Source organism: Mustela lutreola, chromosome 2, assembly GCF_030435805.1.
Source record: "Mustela lutreola isolate mMusLut2 chromosome 2, mMusLut2.pri, whole genome shotgun sequence".
In the NCBI taxonomy this organism is placed as follows: Eukaryota; Metazoa; Chordata; class Mammalia; order Carnivora; family Mustelidae; genus Mustela; species Mustela lutreola.
Window position 1 is genome coordinate 140,922,635 of NC_081291.1, and position 21,392 is coordinate 140,944,026.

The window sequence follows — 21,392 nt, forward strand, 5'->3', positions numbered from 1 at the left end:
GGCCACATGACATGCCTTGGCCAGTGAAATGTGATGGGAACTTTAATAGTCTGAGCACAAGTCCCCCCAGCTCCTTTTTCCCCTCAGGCACAGCAAGGACCCATGCTCCCGAGGAGGCTGTTCCTTCAGCCTGCTCCCTGGAACGAGGGACACAGGCATAGCCCCCAGCCAAACCTCAATGGACTCAGTGAAAGCAGCACTGTTTTAAGTCCTGAGATGTAAGCCTTGTTCATTACTGCAGCATATCCTAGCCTATCCTGACTGCTACATCAGTTTACTCGCAATCTAAAACACGAGTCATCTCATTAACCAAATCCCAAACATCCGACTACCTCATTTAATCTGGATAACAGGTGTAAAAATTAAACTATGGATCTTTTTTTGGTTTGGATTTTTTTAATAAATTTATTTTTTATTTATTTTCAGCATAACAGTATTCATTATTTTTGCACCACACGCAGTGCTCCATGCAATCCGTGCCCTCTATAATACCCACCACCTGGTACCCCGACCTCCCACCCCCTGCCCCTTCAAAACCCTCAGATTGTTTTTCAGAGTCCATAGTCTCTCAGGGTTCACCTCCCCTTCCAATTTCCCTCAACTCCCTTCTCCTAACTCCCCATGTCCTCCATGCTATTTGTTATGCTCCACAAATAAGTGAAACCATATGATAATTGTCTCTCTCTGCTTGACTTACTTCACTCAGCATAATCTCTTCCAGTCCCATTCATGTTGCTACAAAAGTTGGGTATTCATTCTTTCTGATGGAGGCATAATACTCCATAGTGTTTATGCACCACATCTTCCTTTATCCATTCATCCGTTGATTTTTTAAAATCCAAAAATAGCTGAGAAATACATAAATAAAATGTAAATTAAATTTTTAAAAGTACTGAAAAAATAACAAGATAAAATATCAAGTAAGTCCATCTATGATACCTGCATGCTGGTGAGAGCGAATGGACTTCTTGAAGAAGGTGGGACAATATCACTGAGACTAGTCCCAAGAAAGGACAATCCAGCAAGCCTCTCTGCCTTGGGTAGGCACAACTAAGGGAGACTATAACCACTGTGTTACAAACTGGCTCTTCTTTCTGATTATCATCTAATTATCACCCCAAACCCAGCACCTTATGCAGAGGAGACGGAAGCCAGTTAGGACAGCTGAACTGGGCTAGAACTCTTTCCTCCTGCCTTTCAGACCAGAGCCCTTTGCACTCTTCTGTACTTGTTAGTCTTTTAAGAATCAAAAGGTAGAATTTCATATTAGCCCACCCTAGTACCTCCTTATTCTAAAGTCTGATCATATTTCTGTTATTTACCAGTGAAGAGAAAATCATTTTTGCACGAGCATTTCTTTCCAAAAAATAATGTTCATATAACTAACTCACCTTGTGCATTATCCATTCTTTTCAGCCTAGGTGTGTGGGAACTTCTGGGGAACCTCTAAGAACATAATGCCTCTTTCTGGACTCAAGTCTCCCACTTTTTTCCTTTCCTTCAGGTAGCCTCTGGCACCATGCCAGCCAGTCTCACTGCTGCCTGTGCTTGGCCCTCCATACAATTCATTCATTCAGGCCACCCTTCAGGCCTAGGACGGTCCCCTACCTTGATGTTCTCACAACTTGGTGATTCTTCTAAACCCACTACAAATGCAGTTTTTCTTGAATAACTGCCCAACCTGAAAATCCACCCATGGCATCATCACAAGAAACTCAACCAACTCTGTAGGTATATAAGTTGTCTAGGTGGTTGCGTCATCTATTTATCAGGAAGGTGATTTACTTATCAGTACTTTGTTCTATTAGATGCATGCCTTGTCATGTCTGTGGAAAGAATGGTGAGAAAGAAAAAAAATACAATGTGGGTTTTATAACATTGTCTTATTATCTAGCCCTCTGTATGTGGGCACATACATTCTTTTTTTTTTAAGGATGTTATTTATTTATTTGACAGAGAGAGATCACAAGTAGGCAGAGAGGCAGGCAGAGAGAGAGAGGAGGAAGCAGGCTCCCTGCCAAGCAGAGAGCCCAATGTGGGACTCGATCCCAGGACCCTGAGATCATGACCTGAGCCGAAGGCAGAGGCTTAATCCACTGAGCCACCCAGGCGCCCAGCACATACATTCTTTTGCAGTATGAGGAACTGATTTTAGTTTGCCCTGATTGAAGTTTGATTCGTGAACACTAGTGTTCATAACTGGAGTTTCATAAATCAGTCATTCCAGGGAGTTCATGGTATATAAATATTAACAATTACTAGGGATTTTTCTTTGAAGAACATAAAATTCTAAGTATTACTGCCAGGGGGAAAAACTTTAAAAATTTTACTTCACTCTGAATAAACATAGCATCTTTTCAAATAAGAAAGAATAAACTTTACAATTTCAAGCTTTACTTGAATATCCTTTGCTTGGAAAATTAAAGCAGTCCCAACCTGTAATTTACTTTACATCACACTTTATAAATCAAGTAGAATGTTAATTCATTCTTGGAATGGCAAATATCCTGTCTTAAATGATTGATGGAAGAACAAAATGCCATGCCAGATTTCTCAGGAAATGTATAATTGATCTATAAAGATGTTGCTTTCCTAACGAGCATGACATGCCAAAAATAATGGTTTAGTTTGGAAAATTGCAAAATCCGATACATTGGGTACTGACCATGTTCATTACATTTTAAAAACATCTGTTGGCAATTATGTGTCAAAATGGACTTCTCAAATCTTTGCAAGAGAAGAAATTTTTGTCAAAGCCACACCATCTAAATTACTTTCAGTTTTAACTGTGAACATATGGTGGATTTTAAAAGAACCGTTTCATGCTCACAGGTAAGTGGACAGAGGATTGGGTAACAGTTTTATTCATCTGCTCAAATGTAGCAATGACTCCGAATCGAGAGTAGTCAAGCAAGTAGGTTGTACCCACTCACTATGTACCATAGCTAACTACCAGTGTTGTGATCACCAAAAAATTTGAATATAGGAATCTTTTTTAAAAAATTTGTCAGAGAGAGAGAGAGAGAGAGAGCACAAGCAGGGTGAGCAGCAGGCAGAGGGAGAAGCAGGCTCCCTGCTGAGCAAGAAGCCTGATGCAGGACTTGATCCCAGGACCTGAAGGCAGACACTCAACCGACTGAGCCACCCAGATGTCCCTATAGGAATCTTGATACTTCTTATCGTCTTTAGAAGCCACCAGTTCTGGTCAGCCCAAATGCTACCCATAAAGGGTCCAAAAGCCCAAGTTGACTTCCTTCTGGGGACTTCAAGTCCAACCAGGCTTACTGTGGTACAAAGAGAGATGCCCACACATCAGAACCAAAGCTATATTAATTCCCCCTTGTCCCCGAGAATAACCCAAATAAAATGAAGCTTTCATTACTGGTAACAGAAACAGCCCACTTACTGTCCTCTAAAAAATCTTTTAATTTAGCACTGAAGATTGAGGGGCTCCTTCAGTATTCTTCTCTTGAAATAAAATAATCCCAACTCTTCTATTAAGTTGTATTTTCACACTCTCCTTTAGCTTTGTTTTTGTGATCTAAACCCCTCCATCTCGAGTCTCTCCTTGTGGAATATACCAAACAGTGCTTGGAGAAAGCTTGGGCACACCTGACTGTGGACCCCTTTCTTGACCCTTGCTAGTAAGGCAACCTTGGGCAGGTCTTGGAACCTCTCTCTGGCCTCCAGTTTACTCCTCTAGATTGTGGAGACTGAATGAGATAATTCTGTTACAGAAAGCATGTAGTGTCATATCTTAAACACAGCTCCCCAAAATATTATTTTCCCTCTTTCCCCAAATCACTGTTGTACTGAAAAGTCAGTTGTCTATAATTGTGCTGTCTAACATGGCACAGCTATATCCTCAGCCACAAGTGGCTATGTATATTCAAATCAATTAAGATTAAACATAATTAAAAATTCAGTTCTTCAGTTGCACTAACCACATTTCAAACAGTCAGTAGCTACATGTAGCTAGTGGCTACCATATTAGATCATGCAAATATAGAAACATTTCATTAAAAAATTGTATTGGGTAGTGCTGGTTACCTTATCCACTTGATTTTGAGGCTTTCCAAACACATCCGTGTCAGTCTCTAAGCTATGTTTTGTGAAATCTTTTCTTGGTGACAGGAATAAATGTAACTACTCTATTTTCTTTTTTTTTTCAATTTTATTTTTTCAGTGTTCCAAGATTCATTGTTTATGCACCACACCCAGTGCTCCATGTAATACGTGCCCTCCTTAATACCCACCACCAGCCTCACCCATCCCCCGTCCCCTTCTATTTTCTCTCCCATCTCTTTTTAGAAAGAACCTGTCTCCAGTTCTGCATCTCAAAGGATTCATTCTCACTGGTTCAATCTAGAAAGACTCCCTTCTTAACCTCACAAATTAAGAAAACTATCATAGGCCCATCACAGCAGAGACCCATATTCTAGAGCCCTGAGCTCTGCAGGTGCTCCCTTGCTCTTTGCCTTGCTGTTGAGAGTCTGGCGGGGTATAGGTGTGATGGTCCAAGCCCTGGGTCTTGTTACCATCTCTGGGGACTTGCTGCAGACAGTGTGAGCATCAGGTAGCTTATGGGTCCAAAGTTGAGGAAAATTAATTCCTCCATGAGTCCTAGGCACCTTCAAGGAAGAGATCAGGAAGCCAAATGTTCTAGGAAAACAGCTCCCTCCAACAAACAGGGTTTCTGATCTTTCCATGACCAGCAAAGTGCCTTCCTCCAGAGGCTTTAGGACAGACGTTACAGGCCTGAAGACAAAGCATGGAAAATATGTAGGTCTCCAGGGCTTAACTGAAACAAAAGCTCAAGTCACCTCAGGGCATGCAAGATGCAGACCCAAGGAACTAGGTGAACAGTACTTTATCCACAGGTGCTCCTGGTTCCAAGTCTCCAAGAGAAAGGATCATCTCAGTCACACCTGAGATTTGGTTAATCGAGTTTCAGTAGTCAAGTGCTGATTATCTACATTCTTCTCTCAATGCCACCTACCTTCACTTTCACATGCCAAGAAGAATAGAAAAGAGGATATAGATTCACATTTTCTGACTTGCTAATAGCTCTGCTAAAAGGGTGGGTTAAGAAGGATTAAGAAGGTTAAGCTTTTATTTGATGGCCCAACATATTGTAGTCCCTGGCATTCCCTTTCATCATTCGTGAAAAGAAATCCACAGCTGACTGCATTAGTTTCAAGATTATATCTGATTTTTCAGATTAATAGCTATAATAATAATAGCAATCACTCACACAGCCATTACCGCACGCTTTGCCTATGTATAGCTATTAGCACAAGCAAACCATTAGGAGGCATCACCAAAGTGCAGAGCAGTCCAGTTACACTGGTGAAGCTGCTCGCCAGACCCTGCAGTCTGGCTCCAAGTCCACACCCCTCGCTGCTGTTACCACCAGCAAGAGCTGAGAGCAAGGAATCAGACTTGCAGTTCCAGTAATCTCCTCCCACTCCAGCTCCTTCTTCAGAGGCAACCGCTGTTCCCAGTTTCTGATTGTCCTTCCAGATGGTCTGTGCAAGCATCAGCATGTACAAAGGGGTTGTGGTCTTACATCCTGTGGTCTCACTCGTGTATAAATAGTTGTTTTTACCAGTTTTCTAATAATTGATATCATCTGTGCTTTCCAAGCCCCATGGGTTGGTGGGGCTTGCACTGGCATGATCAGGTGTGAGAAGAGGGGAGAAACCCAAGTTATCAATAAAGAATACTTAGGCCTTTACAAAATATTCCATCCACCCCAGTGATTCCATCATCCCTGGGTGGAGGTTCAAGTCTCTAAGGGATTCCTTCCTCTCCTGCAGGGTCTTTTCCCCCCTATCCCTCCTCCTGGCCCTGCTTTTCTTAAAGAGCCGGAGAGAGTAGCTTACAGTTGGCCGATTTGGCAGCAGTCACTTCTCTAGGCTCCCAGCCTGGCCTGACCCTTAAGGCTGGCTAGATTGCACAGCCCTAGCTGGGAGTGGATGTGGAAGATGTCCCTTCAGCAGCTGGTTCAGCCCAGAGCTGGTGGGATCTGCCAATATGGTCTTCTCCAGGTAGGGAGCCGCTGAGGTATTCCCAGACTGTCCCCCAGTGCTGGCGCAAGCAGACTAACACACACACACACACACACACACACACACACACACGGCAGACTTTTATCTCCGGTTCCTGCTTCAGCAATGCATTAGGAATTTTTCCACTGGTGTAACAAAATCACGCCCAAGTTGGCTTAAACAATAAATGTGGGTTATTGGTTCTTGTAACTGTAAAATCTTGAGATAGGGCAGGTTTCCGGAGGGTCCTGAGCCAGGAGATAATATCCCCAAGGTCTTTCCGTGCCTCATTTCTACCTTCCACGAGCTGGCTTCATCCTGATGCCTACTTTCCGGAGGGTGGCATAAGGGAACCAGCAGCTTCGGGGCTACAGGCTTCCTCTCAAAGACGCGGCAGGTGGAGGAGAGAGCAAGCTCTCTAGAGGAGCAAGGCAGTTTCTCTCCAAGACCTCACCAACAACTCGCGATTCCCTCACCCGAATAGTCCCGAGCCTACACCTGAACCAACCTCCCCCGCAATGATCAAGGGGTGAAGGGCCTTGCTGACCACTACAACCTCCTCTCCAGACTCAGCAATCCAACGACCTGTCCCACTCCCAACTTCATTGTGCCACAGGGGACCCCCCCCCCTCGATCAATGTTGGCTGCGTCCTGCCCCCTTATCCGCGGTCCCCAATTTCATAGTCTGGGAAACCGAAGTTCCAAGCCTTGGAGAACCGAAGCAGGTTCGCTCTGAAACCCAAAGGATTTCGAAATCGAAGCAACGGCAGAGAGCAGCCGGGTCCCAGACTGCGCTGGGGGCGCGGCGCAGGGTGGTGGCGGGCAAGCTGCGCTCCCTCGCAGGAGAGTCTCCGCTGCCCTCCCCCGCTCCCGACCCCGGTCCCTCTGCCAGCGCAGCCTGGGCCAGACGCTCCGGCCCCGCGCCGCAAAGGCGCCGCCGCGTCGGGTCTTCGAGCCCGCGCAGCTGGGGCCCAGGCAGAGTGGGGCGGGGCGGAGGGGCCCCGGGGTCGGAGGAAGCGCTGAGAGGGCGCGGCCGAGCGAGGACCCAGGCTCCGGGCAGCGGGCCGCCCCGGGGGCGGAGGGGAGGAGCCCGTCGCGGCCTTATTTCCTCGAGCGCCGGCACAGCCCGCCGGGAACCCGCTCGGTCGAACGCCGCACCTGCAGTCCGCGTCCATGCCGCCCCGCCGGCAACCGCCGCCCGCGTCTGGGCCCTGGGGCCCGCGCCCCGCCGTCCTGCTGCTCGCGCCGCTGCTGCTGCTGCTCGCCCTGCAAGGGGTAGCGGCGGCACCCGCGGGGGCCGAGGGACCGGAGGACTCCCCCGGGCTCCAGGACGCGGAGTTCCCGAGCGGACTCCTGCAGCAGGCGGCGCGCGCGGCGCTGCACTTCTTCAACTTCCGTGCGGGCTCGCCCAGCGCCCTGCGAGTGCTGGCCGCCGTGCTGGAGGGCCGCGCCACGGTGAGTGCCCGGGTGACACGGCGGCTCAGCGCGTGGGCAGGACACCTGTGCGCGCGCGCCCGTCCGCCCCGCGGAGTACGACGCTGGGGGAGATGGGACGAGGGCCTCGGCGGCTCCGGAGTGGTCAGGCCGTGCGGCGGCCCCTGGTTGCGCAGAGTCCACAGGGAGCCGGCTGGCTCGTTCGCCGTTTCTGAGGCCGTAGATTTTTCACAGGGCAGCTCCCATTGCTGGGAAAGAGGTGCGTGGGGCAACTGAGGAGCGGGCCCCAACGGCGAGGCTTGATCTTGTCTGGGAGTATCCAGAGGTGCTTGCCAAAGGGGTGGTCACTGCGAGACCCACCTGGCTCCAGCAGAGATCCTGGACGGGATTTTTAAAATCGGTGCCAGTTCCCCTGCAGACCGGGGACGCACTGTCTCTTAACAGCAGGCGACGCTGCTAGGGCTTCCGAGTGGTGTGGTTGGAATTGGTGCGTTGGCAGGGGGCGGGCAGGAACCTTCCTAATGCTGGCTTCTGGTTTAATGGGAGTGAACCAGAGCTGCTTTCCATGTGAATGGAATGAGTGAGAATTTGGCTGCTCCTGATTTGATTTCCAGGCACTGGCTGTTGGACCCTTACTTCTTTGTGTCTGTGGAGCTACTTTGCTTTCTTCATCAAACAGAAGTTTGCAGAGTTACAGAACTCCACTCAGTCTGTCCCCAAAGTAGCGACGCTCTTTCCAGTAATCCCCAAATACCCCACAAAGCCTGCAGACTCGGTCTCATAAAATCTAGAATTGAGTGTGTGTAAATACATAGAGTTTTAAATAGAGGCAGTAGGATTTTTGTTCTAGACTTGGTGTCAGATACAGGGGTGGGGAAGGCCTTTTGGAAGCAGTGTCTCTTGCTCAAAGACTTAATCCTGTACCTCAGGTGGTTAAATTTATTGATGGATGAAATAAAATTTTTTCTTAGAAAAAGGCATCCTACTCTTCTCCCCTGTTTTAACAATCCTTGCTTTCTCATGGAGAAAAGAAGTTCAGTGTTACTAGTTCATCAGAGAAGTGAAGAAACAGAGCTTGAGAACTTTCTATCAAAGTAGGAGAGTAATTGCCTCCTAGAGCCCAAAGAGAGGGTGCATGAAGATTTGCTCCCTCATTATTCCCTACAGAAAAGTCAGTTTTCAAGTACTGGGAATTCTTTTCTTCCTTTCAAGGCCATAAAAAACTAAATAATAATACTTTGCTTTTTTTTTTTATGTGTTTAGTCATCCCCTTGAAAGAAAATTAAGTACTTGGTGTCTTTCACGAGATAACTAAACTCTCTCGAAACCCAAGTGCATTCAGTAAAAATTCTCCGTCTCTTCCACAAGGAGCTCAGTCAGTGTTTTTCATCTGTAATAGTATAGTGTTCCAGGGGCGCCTGGGTGGCTCAGTGGGTTAAGCCTCTGCCTTCGGCTCAGCTCATGATCCCAGAGTCCTGGGATCGAGCCCCACATCGGGCTCTCTGCTCCACGGGGAGCCTGCTTCTTTCTCTCTCTCTGTCCGCTGCTCTGCCTGCTTGTGATCTCTATCTGTCAAATAAATAAAATCTTTAAAAAAAAAAAATAGTATAGTGTTCCTGAACTCTAAAGTAATTCTCCTTTGACCAAAAAAGGGGTCGGGGGTGCTCTCTTCGGCAGCACATATACAAAAAAGGGGTGGGGCAATAAGTCAATAAATTAGAGGCAGATATGCATGGGTGGGCAGGGATGGGGAGGAGAGTGGTAATTAATACGTAGAAGAATTCAGGGCATTGACTCTAAGAAAAGATAACTTCTTTTGTCATTTGGTTTACCTTTACATTTCTTCTGAAAATGGTTATAAATGTTTTTAAATCAAGGAGCCAGGAAAGAGAGCTCACTGACTTTCAGGGTCAAGAATCTCTTAAGAGTGAAGGGGTTTCAGTTTTTCTGCAGGTATTCAGTGAACTTTTTTTCTCCATTCCTCTACCATCTTCAAACATCACCACTAAATGAGGACCCACCTTCAGGGATGATCAAGGCGGAAATAATCCATGTTCTGCCAAACACCTAGGTGTTTTTAAGAATTCCGTAAGAGGATGGAAGTACCAATTGTAAAATATAAAAATGTGAGTTACCATTATACTGTCTGAGGGGTGATCCATTTATCCATGAGTTATTTCTTGAGCACTTACTATGTGCCTGGCACTGGGCTGGATATTATGGCCCCAGTTCAGATTGGGGTGGGGTTGATGGGAAAGCCTCTTTGAGATTCATTCAGTTTTGAAGAATTCTCTTGGCCACCTGAGTGAGGAGCACAGATATCACCTGTGTGAACCTTGCAATGTAGTGGCTTAAGGAATTTCTGCTCTACCTCCAAGAACAGTCATAGATTGACAAGAAGTGAAAAATGGTACATCCCCCAAATGGGTCTGCATTCTTTATTAAATTGGTGCATTTCCAGAGTGAGTGATCAGTTGCTACACAATGTTTGTCACTCATCCAGGACTGCCCCTAGGGCGAACAGGGGCCTGGGTGTGTGTGTGTGAAAAGTAGAGCCCCTAGGGAGCCCTCTTCACCCTAAGGGTCTGTGCAACCCTTTGTAAGGTGAGAGGCTGAAGCCAAGTCAGGGGTTTTCAAAGTAATGGCCCACTAGTGGGTTAGGAAATCAAGCTGGTAGGTTGCAGACGCTTTGTGGTTTGTTCGTTTATTTTTAACAAAATTTGTTGGAATACAAACTATTAGAATGCTTTGCAAATGTAAGAGTAAATTGTACGTAAAATGCATTTCAAATATATATTTATGAACTAGTTCGCTATGAAGAATGCAGTTCTTGCTGTGGGTTTTAGCCAAAAAGATTTTGAAAACCGGCGAACCAAGTGATAGTGATATTTAAGACCTCTTCCAGCCCTGAGGGATTTGATTTCTTGGTGTGCAAGAATCTCTCGTTTTAGAAACCCTATCGCCCTCTTGTGGTGAAATCCAGTAATAGCTGTGGTGGTCAACGTAGCTAAGTTTTGAAAAGAAATCAGTGATAGAGCTGCAGAAAGAGCCAAGTGTTTTGCTTTGTTTTGTTCTGTTCTGTTTACTAAATTATAGGGAGAGATTGCAGACCACAGTTTGTGTTCCCTCACTTTCCTATCTGGTGCCATCTTTCTTCTGGCTTTGCCCCCCACATAGCATGTGGCACAGCCTCATGACCCACAGTGCGGGGTGGTGAGAGGTGCTGGGTGACGCTGATATCCAGGGTCTCCTAGACTAGCTCCTTCCTCCCTTAAGAGGCTGCTCCTTACACTGAGATGGGTCTTAGCAAGTCCTGAGACCACTGCCCCTAGGAGATGAGAGGCCAGCCCTTACCTTGGCATTTAGAGATCCGTGTGTGCACGTACTTCATGAGGAAAGCAGCCCACTCAGCAATCCGCTGCTGTTTGGGGATTGGTCGCTTCAGGTGAATGTCCGCTTCACTCCTTGGCTTCTGTGTCTGGGGAAGGGAGGTTATGCCCATACCTCACAATGCTTCAATTTAAATTAAAAGCAATAAATGTAAATGTATCACCTATTTGGGGTATAGGGCCAAGGCCATTTCATTGTCACCCCTTGCAGTTTTTCTAGAGTAAACTCAGCCTTTATGGATCATCTCATTCCTCTTTTGGTTTACTTACAGTGCAGGGAGTACTTGCAAAGAATACAAAGTACAATCCTCTACTTTTACCCTTTTATCTTCCTGCTCAGCCTTGACTCATCCACACCCAATTCAATAGCAAGAGTTTTAGAGACTTAATCAGATTCTTCTACAAATTTAACTTGGATTTTGTGGACATTATATTTATTTTATTTTATTTTTTGCTCCCAGTCTTCACAGTTTATGTGACAGTTTGCATGCAATTAGGGAGTAGGTACCCCTGGCAGGAGCGGGTTTGGGAGCAGAACAATGGCAGGCCTCAGGCCACCGTCGGGGCAGACAGGCTGGGCTACTGCGGGCACCCACCCATGTGTCTGACAGCTGAACAGAGCCTGTCCACTGAGCCACAGGCTTTTAGGAAAGCACTTACTCTGCTAAGGAAAACCTTCTTCCTCTATCACTGTCCAATGTTTACTTTCACTCAAGGAAGCCTCCTAGCTGCTTTTATAATCATCACAGAACAGGGGTGGGATTTGCAAGATGAACATGGTATCTCTCTGTGTGCCCTCCTATAACCCTGGGGATGGAACCTAACCCTAGAGCCCAAAACAGACACACTCTCTCCTTGCCTCCCAGGCATTGCTCGTGCTGAAAAGGCACAGGTGCACCCAAGGTCTGTGCCCAGCCTTCCACCCCCGCACCCGTCTGGTCCACAAAACCCTAACTGCAGAGTCTGGGCCTAGCACGGGATGGGAAATTTCCACCTGTCCCTGACGATAAGCTTAGGCCTTGGCCTCCTTGGCACTTAACACCACTCACCCAAGCCAGCTGCACCCAGATGAGCTAGGAAGTAGGAATGCTTCTGACCTCCTTGTAATAAATTGTTTTGAACCACAAACTTTTTTTTTTTTTTTTAAACCAGCCCACAACACTTTTCCACTTGTCTTGCCACATGTGGTGTCCTAGCCAGGGGTGTGTGTGATCACAGATTATGAGCAGTGGCCCCTGACTAAAGCTCACTGGTGGAGGAGGGTCATGAATCTAACCGCCAGGACTCTGGCTTAGTTGCACACTCTTCCTGGAACAGCCTAGGTGGTTCTGTTAGAGATGGACTATTAATACTCAGCCCTGGCATGGAATCAGTGAGGCTGGATGTTCAATGCACACAATAGCTCCCAGTCCAACCTGCCCTTTGATCTCTGTCTCTGGACAATGAGTCACTCGAGAGATTTCTCCTCACATATGCAGCCTTGGCACTTATTTGCCTTTGAGATGGTGCCCCCGTCGGAGAGGTTTTTCAGAGCTGGTCCCACAGGAGTGGCTGGGGATGGTAGCCGTAGCAAGTCTCCACCTGAGGTTACATCTTGAGGTTGGTCAGCACGTCTCTACCCAGTAAAGTCAAGTTGTCAAAGGGGGTCTTGTACCATAGCTGTGTGTGGGATGGACATAAAACCACGGTGGTCCCCAAAGACCTTCCTGCTCGGAGCACAACAGTAAGAATCGCTACCATCTGTTATTAGTTCCACTGCTGTACACAACAAGTTGCCACAAACTTTATAGATTAAAAGACCCCAGAGGTTTATTCTCTTACAATTCCAGAAGTCAGTAGTCCAAAGGAGTCTAAATCAGGGTGTTAAAAGGGCTGCCTTTCTTCCAGAGGCTCTAGGGGGGGAATCTGTTTCTCGCCTTCTTCAGGTTTCTGCTTTGGTTTCCATCTTCCATGTTCAAAGCCAAGAGCACAACATCTGGATGCAACACTACTGTATCCTCCTTAAAAGGACTCTTGTAAACACATTGGTTAAGGCCACTGGGATAATCCAGGCTCTCTGCCAAGTTTGAGGCCCCTCAGTCCTCACGTTGGTGAAGTTCCCTTTGCCATATTAAGTAACATATTTATAGATCTCAGGGATTAGGACGTGGGCATCGCTGAGGGCTGTTACTCAGCCTACCTCACCCAGTTTCTGGGCTGGCTCTGGGCTCATGCAAGTACTCCCCACAATGCCCGACACGTGACTAGACCCACGAAATAGCACCTCTCACTCACGCTTCTTGTCTGGCCCATCTCCACCACCTTGGTAATGTCCTTGCCTCCAGACACGTCTGTCCTCAACACGTGTCTTGGTACCTGATTGGGGACTGCCTTGTGCTCGCTCCTCAACAGGACCATGTCTGTTTCTATCCTGCAGAAGACCTCAGACCTCCTTGTTCCTCCATTCCTCTGACATCGGGCCCTGTGAGGAAGAAATACTAAATATTAATGTTTGTTCAGTGAAAATAAAGGTAGCTGGAAGGGTGCTGGGGCCATGGGGCATCTGGAACCCAAGCTGGGCCTGGCCCAGCCCTTCTAGAGGGATGAGAGAGACTCAGCTAGGTTACTTACCTAGTAACTAGGTTACTTACCTAGTTACCCTCTCATAACCAGTCTTGTCCAGTGAGCCCCACCCTGAGCTAGAGGGGAAGCGGAGGATAACACGGCCTCTGGCCATTTCCGTCTTAGTTTCTTTCCAACGGTCAAGAACTTGGAATCAGAGTTGGCTATACACTTTGTGTCTTTCTGTCTACTGGTACTTAACCTAATAAAGCAGAGTGTCCACGTGCAAAGGTCTCTTTGGACCGCATGGGATGGAGCCTGAGAAGGTCACGAACTTTCGTTCAGTAGACTGTTTACTTTATCTGGCATTGCCCAAGAGAAGAAAATGCGGTATGATAATTCCCAGGTATAATGGAACACACTGGAGCTCTGTCCAGAACATAAGAACAGCACAGCAATTTTCATCCACAAATGATTCATTTACTTCTCTGCCACTGAGCCTGACTCATAAAGTCAACCTTCCAGAATGAAAAAGTTTGCTTTTACTGAAATGGCAGGACATTTATGTTTTCTTACTAAATGTGAAGGCTGGAGGGGACATTTAAAAGCTGAGTCTGTCAGGCCAGCGGGGCCCAGTGTGTGTGGGAAGGGAGATGAGAATCACCCTGGAACTCGATGCCCGCGGGAGTTGTCCCCGCCACCCACCCCCTCAACCTGAAAGCATGAAGCTGGAAGTTGTCACCACGAGTTCTCAGGCAAGATGAAGGGACTGTGCTGAGCAACCATCCACGAAGACAGGAAAAACAAGGACCGTGTTTCCCCCTGAGCACAGGGTTTTCTTTCTGTAGATTAGCTTTTGGCAAAATCGTGTCTTTGGAAACTCTCAAAGTCACAGCATTTCCATGGTCTCCCTGTGGCAGCCGACAGCAAGCCTTCTTGGGGACGCCATTTCTGCTCTTTCATCGGCTCCAGGTTTTTGAGTGAGTGTAAAAGGGATGTTAGGTTTCTAAAATGAAATAAACATCTATTCTCTATCCCTCATTAAGGTCCTCAGGTTTATTTCCAATATTCACACCGATATTTCTGTGACTTGACTTTAAACAAACACTGTATTGTATCTAATGTAAGTATAGTCCAGACATTTGCTGGGAGAAGAATTTTTGATCCGTTGACATGAAAACAAACCTTTATGTTTTATAGTAAACGGGTTTGTACTAAAAGTAAGCCATGACTTTGCAGAGTTTTAACTTCTTTTTTAAATTTACATTTAATTTTTAGAAGATTTTATTCATTTATTTTAGAGTGTACGTGAGCAGGGGCGGAGGGAGAGAGAGAGAGACAGAGTGAGAGAATCCTCAAGCAGACTCCCCACTGAGCCTAGAGCCCGACGCGGGGCTTGATTCCATGACCCTGAGATCACGATATGAGGTAAAATCAAGAATTGATTGCTCAACTGACTGAGCACCCATGCGCCCCCGTTTTAACTTCTTGGTGGATATATAAAATGTCTACCTGGCAAAGTAGTTCCCCATGAAATAGGAAGCAAGGAGTGAATTTTCGTCAGCATTTTCTGTATTTGAACAGTTTCGGTCCAGAGTGCTGCCTTCAGGTGCCCCAGCTTGTGCAAGAGCCTGTCCTGTGCTGTCATGGAGTTTACTGGTTGGGCTCCCTGAAGCAGAGGGTACCTTAACCTTCTGAGGCCCCATGACCTAATGGCTAGGGACACCATGTCAAGCAGACTTTGAGCTACATTCCTCCATTTTGTCCTCAAGAAAGCCTTGGGCCCTCAGAATTGTTGTGTCCTCCGTCTCTCGGTCATCTGTATGCTGGTGACTGTCACTGTCACTGGAGCTACTTGTCACCTCTGCCCCTCCCTCAGAACTTCAACGGTTCCACTCAGCACCTCGAGAGAAGGTCTCAAATGGTGGTCCCCAGACCAGCGGCAGCAGAGCCACCTGGCACGCCTTAAAATGCTGATCTCCTGGGCCCTCCCCTGGTGCTGACCCCACACTCCGGAGGGGCACCCCATCACACTGGGTTTTAGCTGGCTCTCCAGGAGATACTGTTGCCGCTTAAGTTGGAGAGTCACCACTCTAGAATAAAGTCTCTGTAAGAGGCCTTCTCTAATCTGGCCCCAATCCACCATCTTAACCTTCACTCCAAGTATATCCGTCCGTTAACTTGCCGACTTCCCAGCCTGGCTGCTCACCTCCATGCCGGGGCTCACACTCCCTCCCTTGTGCCAGGCTCCTCGCCCTTTCTCTCGACTTCTCGCAGTCCCAGACCTCCCCAGAGATTTCCTCACCTGCTCAGGCTCCTATTCCCCTATATACCTTACCTGAAATAGCACATCCTGGGCTCCTTACAAAAGCTCAGATCATCTTCACTTACGCACTGGTTGGGGGTTGTTGTGTCCTCAGAGAAGATGCACTGAAGTCCTAACCCATGCACCTGTGCATCTGACCTTCCCTGGAAATACAGCCTCTGTGGATATAATCAGATTAAGAAGAGGCTGTGCTGCATTAGGGCCCCGAATCCAAGGACGGATGTCCTTAGAGGAAGACCACATGAGAGAAAGATGCTGTTTAGAGACAGAGCCGAGGGGTGCCTGGGTGGCTCAGTGGGTTAGGCCTCTGCCTTTGGCTCAGGTCAGGATCTCCGCTTTCTGGGATCGAGCCCCGCATCGGTCTTTCTGCTCAGTAGGGAGCCTGCTTTTCTGTTTTTCTGCCTGCTAAGTGATCTCTCTCTCTCTGCCAAATAAATAAAATCCTATAAATAAATAAATATATAAATACATAGCCGAGACTGAAATGCTGCAGCTGCGAGCTGAGGAGAAGTCAAGGACTTCTGGCTGCCACCAGGAACCAGGGAGAGGCAAGGAGGGATTCTGCCCAGACCCCAGAGGGGGCACAGCCCTGACAACACTTTGATTTTGAGCTGTAGCCTTCAAAGCTGTGAGAGTATCCATTTCTGTGGAGGCAGCCAATTTGTGGTACTTTGTTATGGCTGCCCTAGGAAACTGACACACATGCCCATCCCTGTCCTTCCAGAAGGTTCCGGTGGTCTTGCCTGTAGGAACCATGGTTGTAAGCACCATCTGTCTCCCTCCCTTTCCTCTAGCCCCTCAGGCACACATTCAAGAGCTTTCTTTCCACCCTCTCTTAGAGGTTGCTGGCCCGGTTCAGCTTCTGTGCTGTGTGGGGGTAGAGCAGCGGTCAGAAGCTGGGCGTTATTGCTTACTAGCTCTTGACTGTGGGTGGTTGACTCCATTTCTTCATCCTTAAAATGGAGCAATGACTGTATCTACCCAAAATGGCTCTTGGGATCTGCGAAAACACAGGCGGTGTGGAACCCCAAGGAGCATGTAGTGAGAGCCTGTTATATGCATCCTGCCTTTATCATTTTTTCTTTCCCCATGGCTAGCAGGATGCCCTACGTACAAGCATGCAGTCAGTGCTCGAGACCGATTGGCTAAGGATTTGAGGAGCATGTCTCTTACCCTCTCCCCCAAAATGTAGTCTACCGAGTCCAGTCCTCCTTCGAACACTTTCCTTTGAACACTTTCTCAAACGGGACTTTAAGATCTTTTTTTTTTTTTTTAATTTTGCACAGAGAGAGAGAGATCACAAGTAGGCAGAGAGGCAGGCAGAGAGAGAGGGGAAAGCTGGCTCCCTGCTGAGCAGAGAGCCCGATGTGGGACTCGATCCCAGGACCCTGAGATCATGACCTGAGCCGAAGGCAGAGGCTTTAACCCACTGAGCCACCCAGGCGCCCCTCAAACAGGACTTTAAAAGCAGTCTGTTTGCCTCCCTACTGCAAGGGAAGCCCAAAATCTAAGTGCTGCTCCTTCCCCTAAGAGCACGTTGTGAGGCTCAGCATGTGAAAAGTGCACATGGGAGGGGGCTGTCTTTCCTCGTAGCCAGTGAGGGCAAAACCAAGAAACCTGGAAAACAAGACAGATTAGATTATAATCCACATCATTAGTGGCCCCTGATTGTAAAGCAGTTTTTTCTAGGCTACAGCCCATAAATCCTCTTTTATACATAATTAAAAAGAAATCTGTAGCAAAGAACTGCTAATTCATCCCTTCAGGTTATGCATTCACACAGTCATTTGCTTTGTTCGTGGACTTTCCCTTTATATAAAGGGCCAATATTCTGGAAAATATTAGAACAGCAGGTAGTGTCTCTTGCTGTGTTTGAAGAAACAGATAAGACTCCCAAATCTGTCTCCCACTTGGACAGTTTAGCAGTGGGGGAGGGGATGGTGGGGGGAAGGAAGGGCATAAGCACCATGACCAGCTATATTCCAGGAACGCTCCTTCCCTCAGGGAAGCCGGAACTGTTGTCACCTTTCCCAGAAGTAAACTCTTAAAAAAAAAAATACCTATTTAGCTTTTTTTTCTTTATAATAGCTATGAATGGACGGATTAGCTTTGCCCCGTGCAGCTGTAGCAAGCCAAGAGCCAGCTGTGGAGGGAGGATCACCCGATGGGGAGAGTTGGGCTCCTTTCAATGGGGTGAGGACATCCATGCTCAGCTACTTCGGACTTAGCATTTTTCAATGACTTTCTATCTTTTTTAAAGGCCTGTTCGTGGGCTCTCCGTCTTGGGTCCAAAGCTGAGGGAGAACCACACCTCATTTCAGGAGCCGTTTTTGTCTTTGGTCCCCGGAGGCTCCTTCTGCAATTTGTTCTTGTATCCCCGTTCCCCGTTCCCCCACCTTCCATGGGCCACCATCAAAAAAGTCAGATGTGTATTCATCTGTTTGTCTGTATTCTTACAAAAGATATTGTTGGGTTTGTGTGCAAATTTTTATTTAGACAATTTTTTGTAACTGGTTTTATGCTGTATATACGTTTCTGTTTTCACTCTCAGAATTTCGGATCCATGTACATTGCTGTATGTCAGCTAGTTTGCTCCCTGTGGCCCCGAAATGGCACTCTGTGGCCGGTACCCCCATTTTACTGCCCACCCTCCGGGGATGGACACCAGAGTGCCTCCAGCTCCCCCTTACACATATGGTGCCTCGAGGAACCTCCTGCTGTGAGACCCCAGGAACCAGTGTCCCAGTTCCTGTGGGCTGTGAACCAGAGGTGGGTTAGCTAGCTTGCAGGGCATGTGTAAGCATGATGTGACCAGTCCAGCCAGACTGTCCCTGAGCCAGTCTACATCAGACTTCTCTCGGTCAGCCCCCAAACCCGTCCCTCAGGTAGCCCTAGCCACTTTCTAATGTGTTGCCAATGATGTTACGGAGATACCTCAAGGCTTCTTTAATTTGCATTTCTCTGATTACTGATGAGTTTGAACTGGCCTTCAGAGCTCTGTTAGCATAGTTAGGACATGTGGGGTGCTCAGAGCAGTCCCCTGCACAGACCCACTAGGGTAGCTGTTGTTCTCTAAATACAAGCATTGTTTAAATGATGGTTGGTGTACTAATGTCCTAATATAAAACTTACATTCTAGTGGTTATTTCTGCTCTTGAATCACATTCAGTGTTTGCCTTCTACTGTGGCCCTCCTATCTGCCCACCGTGTACTTCTCTCCATTTCCACCATCCCCACCTTGGTTCATCCACGACCCTCTGCTCTCCTCCTGCAGTCTCTGTGCCCCGTGCTCACTCTGGACACCTCCTTACTCCGGCTCCAGCTCGCCACACTCCAGTACAAGGATCTTTTAAAATCTCTTCTGTCTCTCCTGGCTTCCTATTTCTCTGCCGATAAAATCCTCACCATAGCCTGTGGGGTGGCCCCTCCTCATCCTGGCTCCCTGCCCTCTGGCCCCAGCGGCAGCTCCTCGGGGAACTTCCGCCCCACCGTTGCTTCCCTGTGGGATGACTGGCCTGGACTGCTTCCTCTGCCCTAGTCAATTCCCTCTTAATCTTCACAGTTCCATTTAGAGGTCACTTCCCCAATCCTGAGACGAGATCAGTCCTCCAGGTATCCTTTCATAGCTCTTAAGTCATCTATAATCACATGGTCAGTTCCAAAGGGATCTCTTTGAAGTCCTTCTCCTCCTACACCCCCGCACCGCCGCACTGCGCTGAGGGCCCAGGGTACCACTGCATTGTCGCCCCATGTTCCAGCACCTAGCACTGCACTCCGAGCTCCTGCGGTGGGTGTCCAACAGAGGCCTCTTTACTGCAGAACAGTTGTAATCAAAGAGAGCCAGAGGGAAACACAGCCCTGCAACGGCCAGGGGGCACGAGACACTCACTCTGTCCCCGATGGAGCCCAAACTGGCTACCAGGCTTATCTCCAGAGGAGCAGCAAAGTGGCCCCCCAGGAGCTGTGACTCACCCCAGGAAGGAGGAAGAGGCCCTTGTGGGAGATAAAAGCTCTGCTCTTGGTAACTGATAAAGTGCAACCAAAAATACAAAAATCTTATTTTGGACCAAATGTAGATGCTTTTAAGAGTGCCTGATTAAAATAAGGAAATCAAATCAGCAAGGCAAATAACTCTTCAGAAGGCCAGACTCCATTCTGACTCAGCTCACAGCCTTTGTTAATCGAGTTCTGTTTGTTTCCCTACACAGAGTACGTACTGATACCTCCTTTTTCCTCTGTGTGTTTTCAAAAAACTGTTTTCAAATACTATCTTAAGTAGGTCATTTAAAATATGCACAGTTTTATCAAGGATGAGGAAGACTTTTGTTAATCCTTTCCTATGACAAATAATCACCACCCCCCATGCATTACTGATAACGAAGTTTGATGGTCCCTGACCCTCCTATCAGAGGCCCACTTGGTGGGGGTGGGGGAGCTGGAAGTGGGTGTAAGCGAAGGTCCCGCATGTAGCAGGTGAAGAGGGCCCAGGGCTGGCACGATCAGCGTTTCAAGGTTTAGAACCTGCTGGCAAGCGGAGGGGCTGCCTTCTCCGAGTTCTAGTTCGTGGTGGGTCCCACCGTGGTGTGAGAGTCAAGGGCAGCAAGCCCACCATTCCTCACGTTCCTTTAACTTGGGAAGCGAAGACCCCAAAGTAGAGAAGTCTTGGAGACAGGGGCCATGGACCGCCTTATCCTGTGACTTCTATACAGATCTCAGACCCATCCACCACTCACCGGGAGCTTCAGGTGCCAGTAAACCAAACAAAGCAACCTTGAGTCCATGTTACCATTCTTCCCTAGCCTGGAACTTGGGCCAGACTCTAATTTCCAGCATGGTTCTTTCTCTCCCTCAGGTCTCTAGATTTTCCTAATGATAAAAATAGTGAAGTATATTGACCTTTTACCCTGACCCTGTCTAAGCCCTTTTAATGCCCTATCTTATTCTTGACAACACCCTAAGTACTGTAGTTATGTTTGCTGGGAACTTTCTCCCTGAGTTCAGGATGAAGTTCAAAGTCCTCTTCATTTGGGGGGGAAAAAAAAGGCTTTCCAGGACCTTGTGCCCATCTCCCCATACAGCCTTTTTTCTGGCTTCATTGCCTCCCCTGGAATGGCATTTCCTACTATTCCCACACCCTTGGCCAGCCAGTACCTGCTCCTCAAAGAACCAGTTCAGGCCTCCCTACGCTTAGCGCCCTGCACACGCACAGCTTTCCACCACACTCATGAGCACGCTATGTCTCCAGTGACTTGCCTGTTGCCACAGTAGCAGTGGGTTTCTGGTAAGGCTGGACTGGATGTTCTGTTTCTCTGCATCCCATACCTCACGCTGTGTTTGGCAGGGTAGGTGGCAAACACGGAATGAGGAAGAAGTCAGACTTGTGTGTGTGAATTCTGTACATTGAAGTCTGTGTTTCAACTTACACCAGAACTTTTTCTTTTTTTTTCTTTTATTTTTTTTAAATTATTTATTTATTTGACAGTCACAAGTAGGCAGAGAGGCAGGAAGAGAGAGAGGAGGAAGCAGGCTCCCTGCTGAGCAGAGAGCCCAATGGGGGGCTCTATCCCAGGACCCTGGGATCATGACCTGAGCCGAAGGCAGAGGCTTTAAGCCAATGAGCCACCCAGGTGCCCCCAGAACTTTTTCAAAATT

General features: G+C 47.6%; 1 protein-coding gene across 1 annotated transcript in view; it reads left to right on the top strand.

Moving 5' to 3' along the window:
* Nucleotides 1-7,100: 7,100 nt before the first annotated feature.
* The window catches only part of RARRES1 (retinoic acid receptor responder 1), a 57,484-nt gene continuing 43,192 nt past the window's right edge, over nucleotides 7,101-21,392 (top strand). The window contains exon 1 of the mRNA XM_059163665.1: nucleotides 7,101-7,505. Within this exon, the coding sequence (XP_059019648.1) occupies nucleotides 7,224-7,505 (282 nt within the window). The 5' untranslated portion in view covers nucleotides 7,101-7,223. The remainder of the gene's footprint in view (nucleotides 7,506-21,392) is intronic.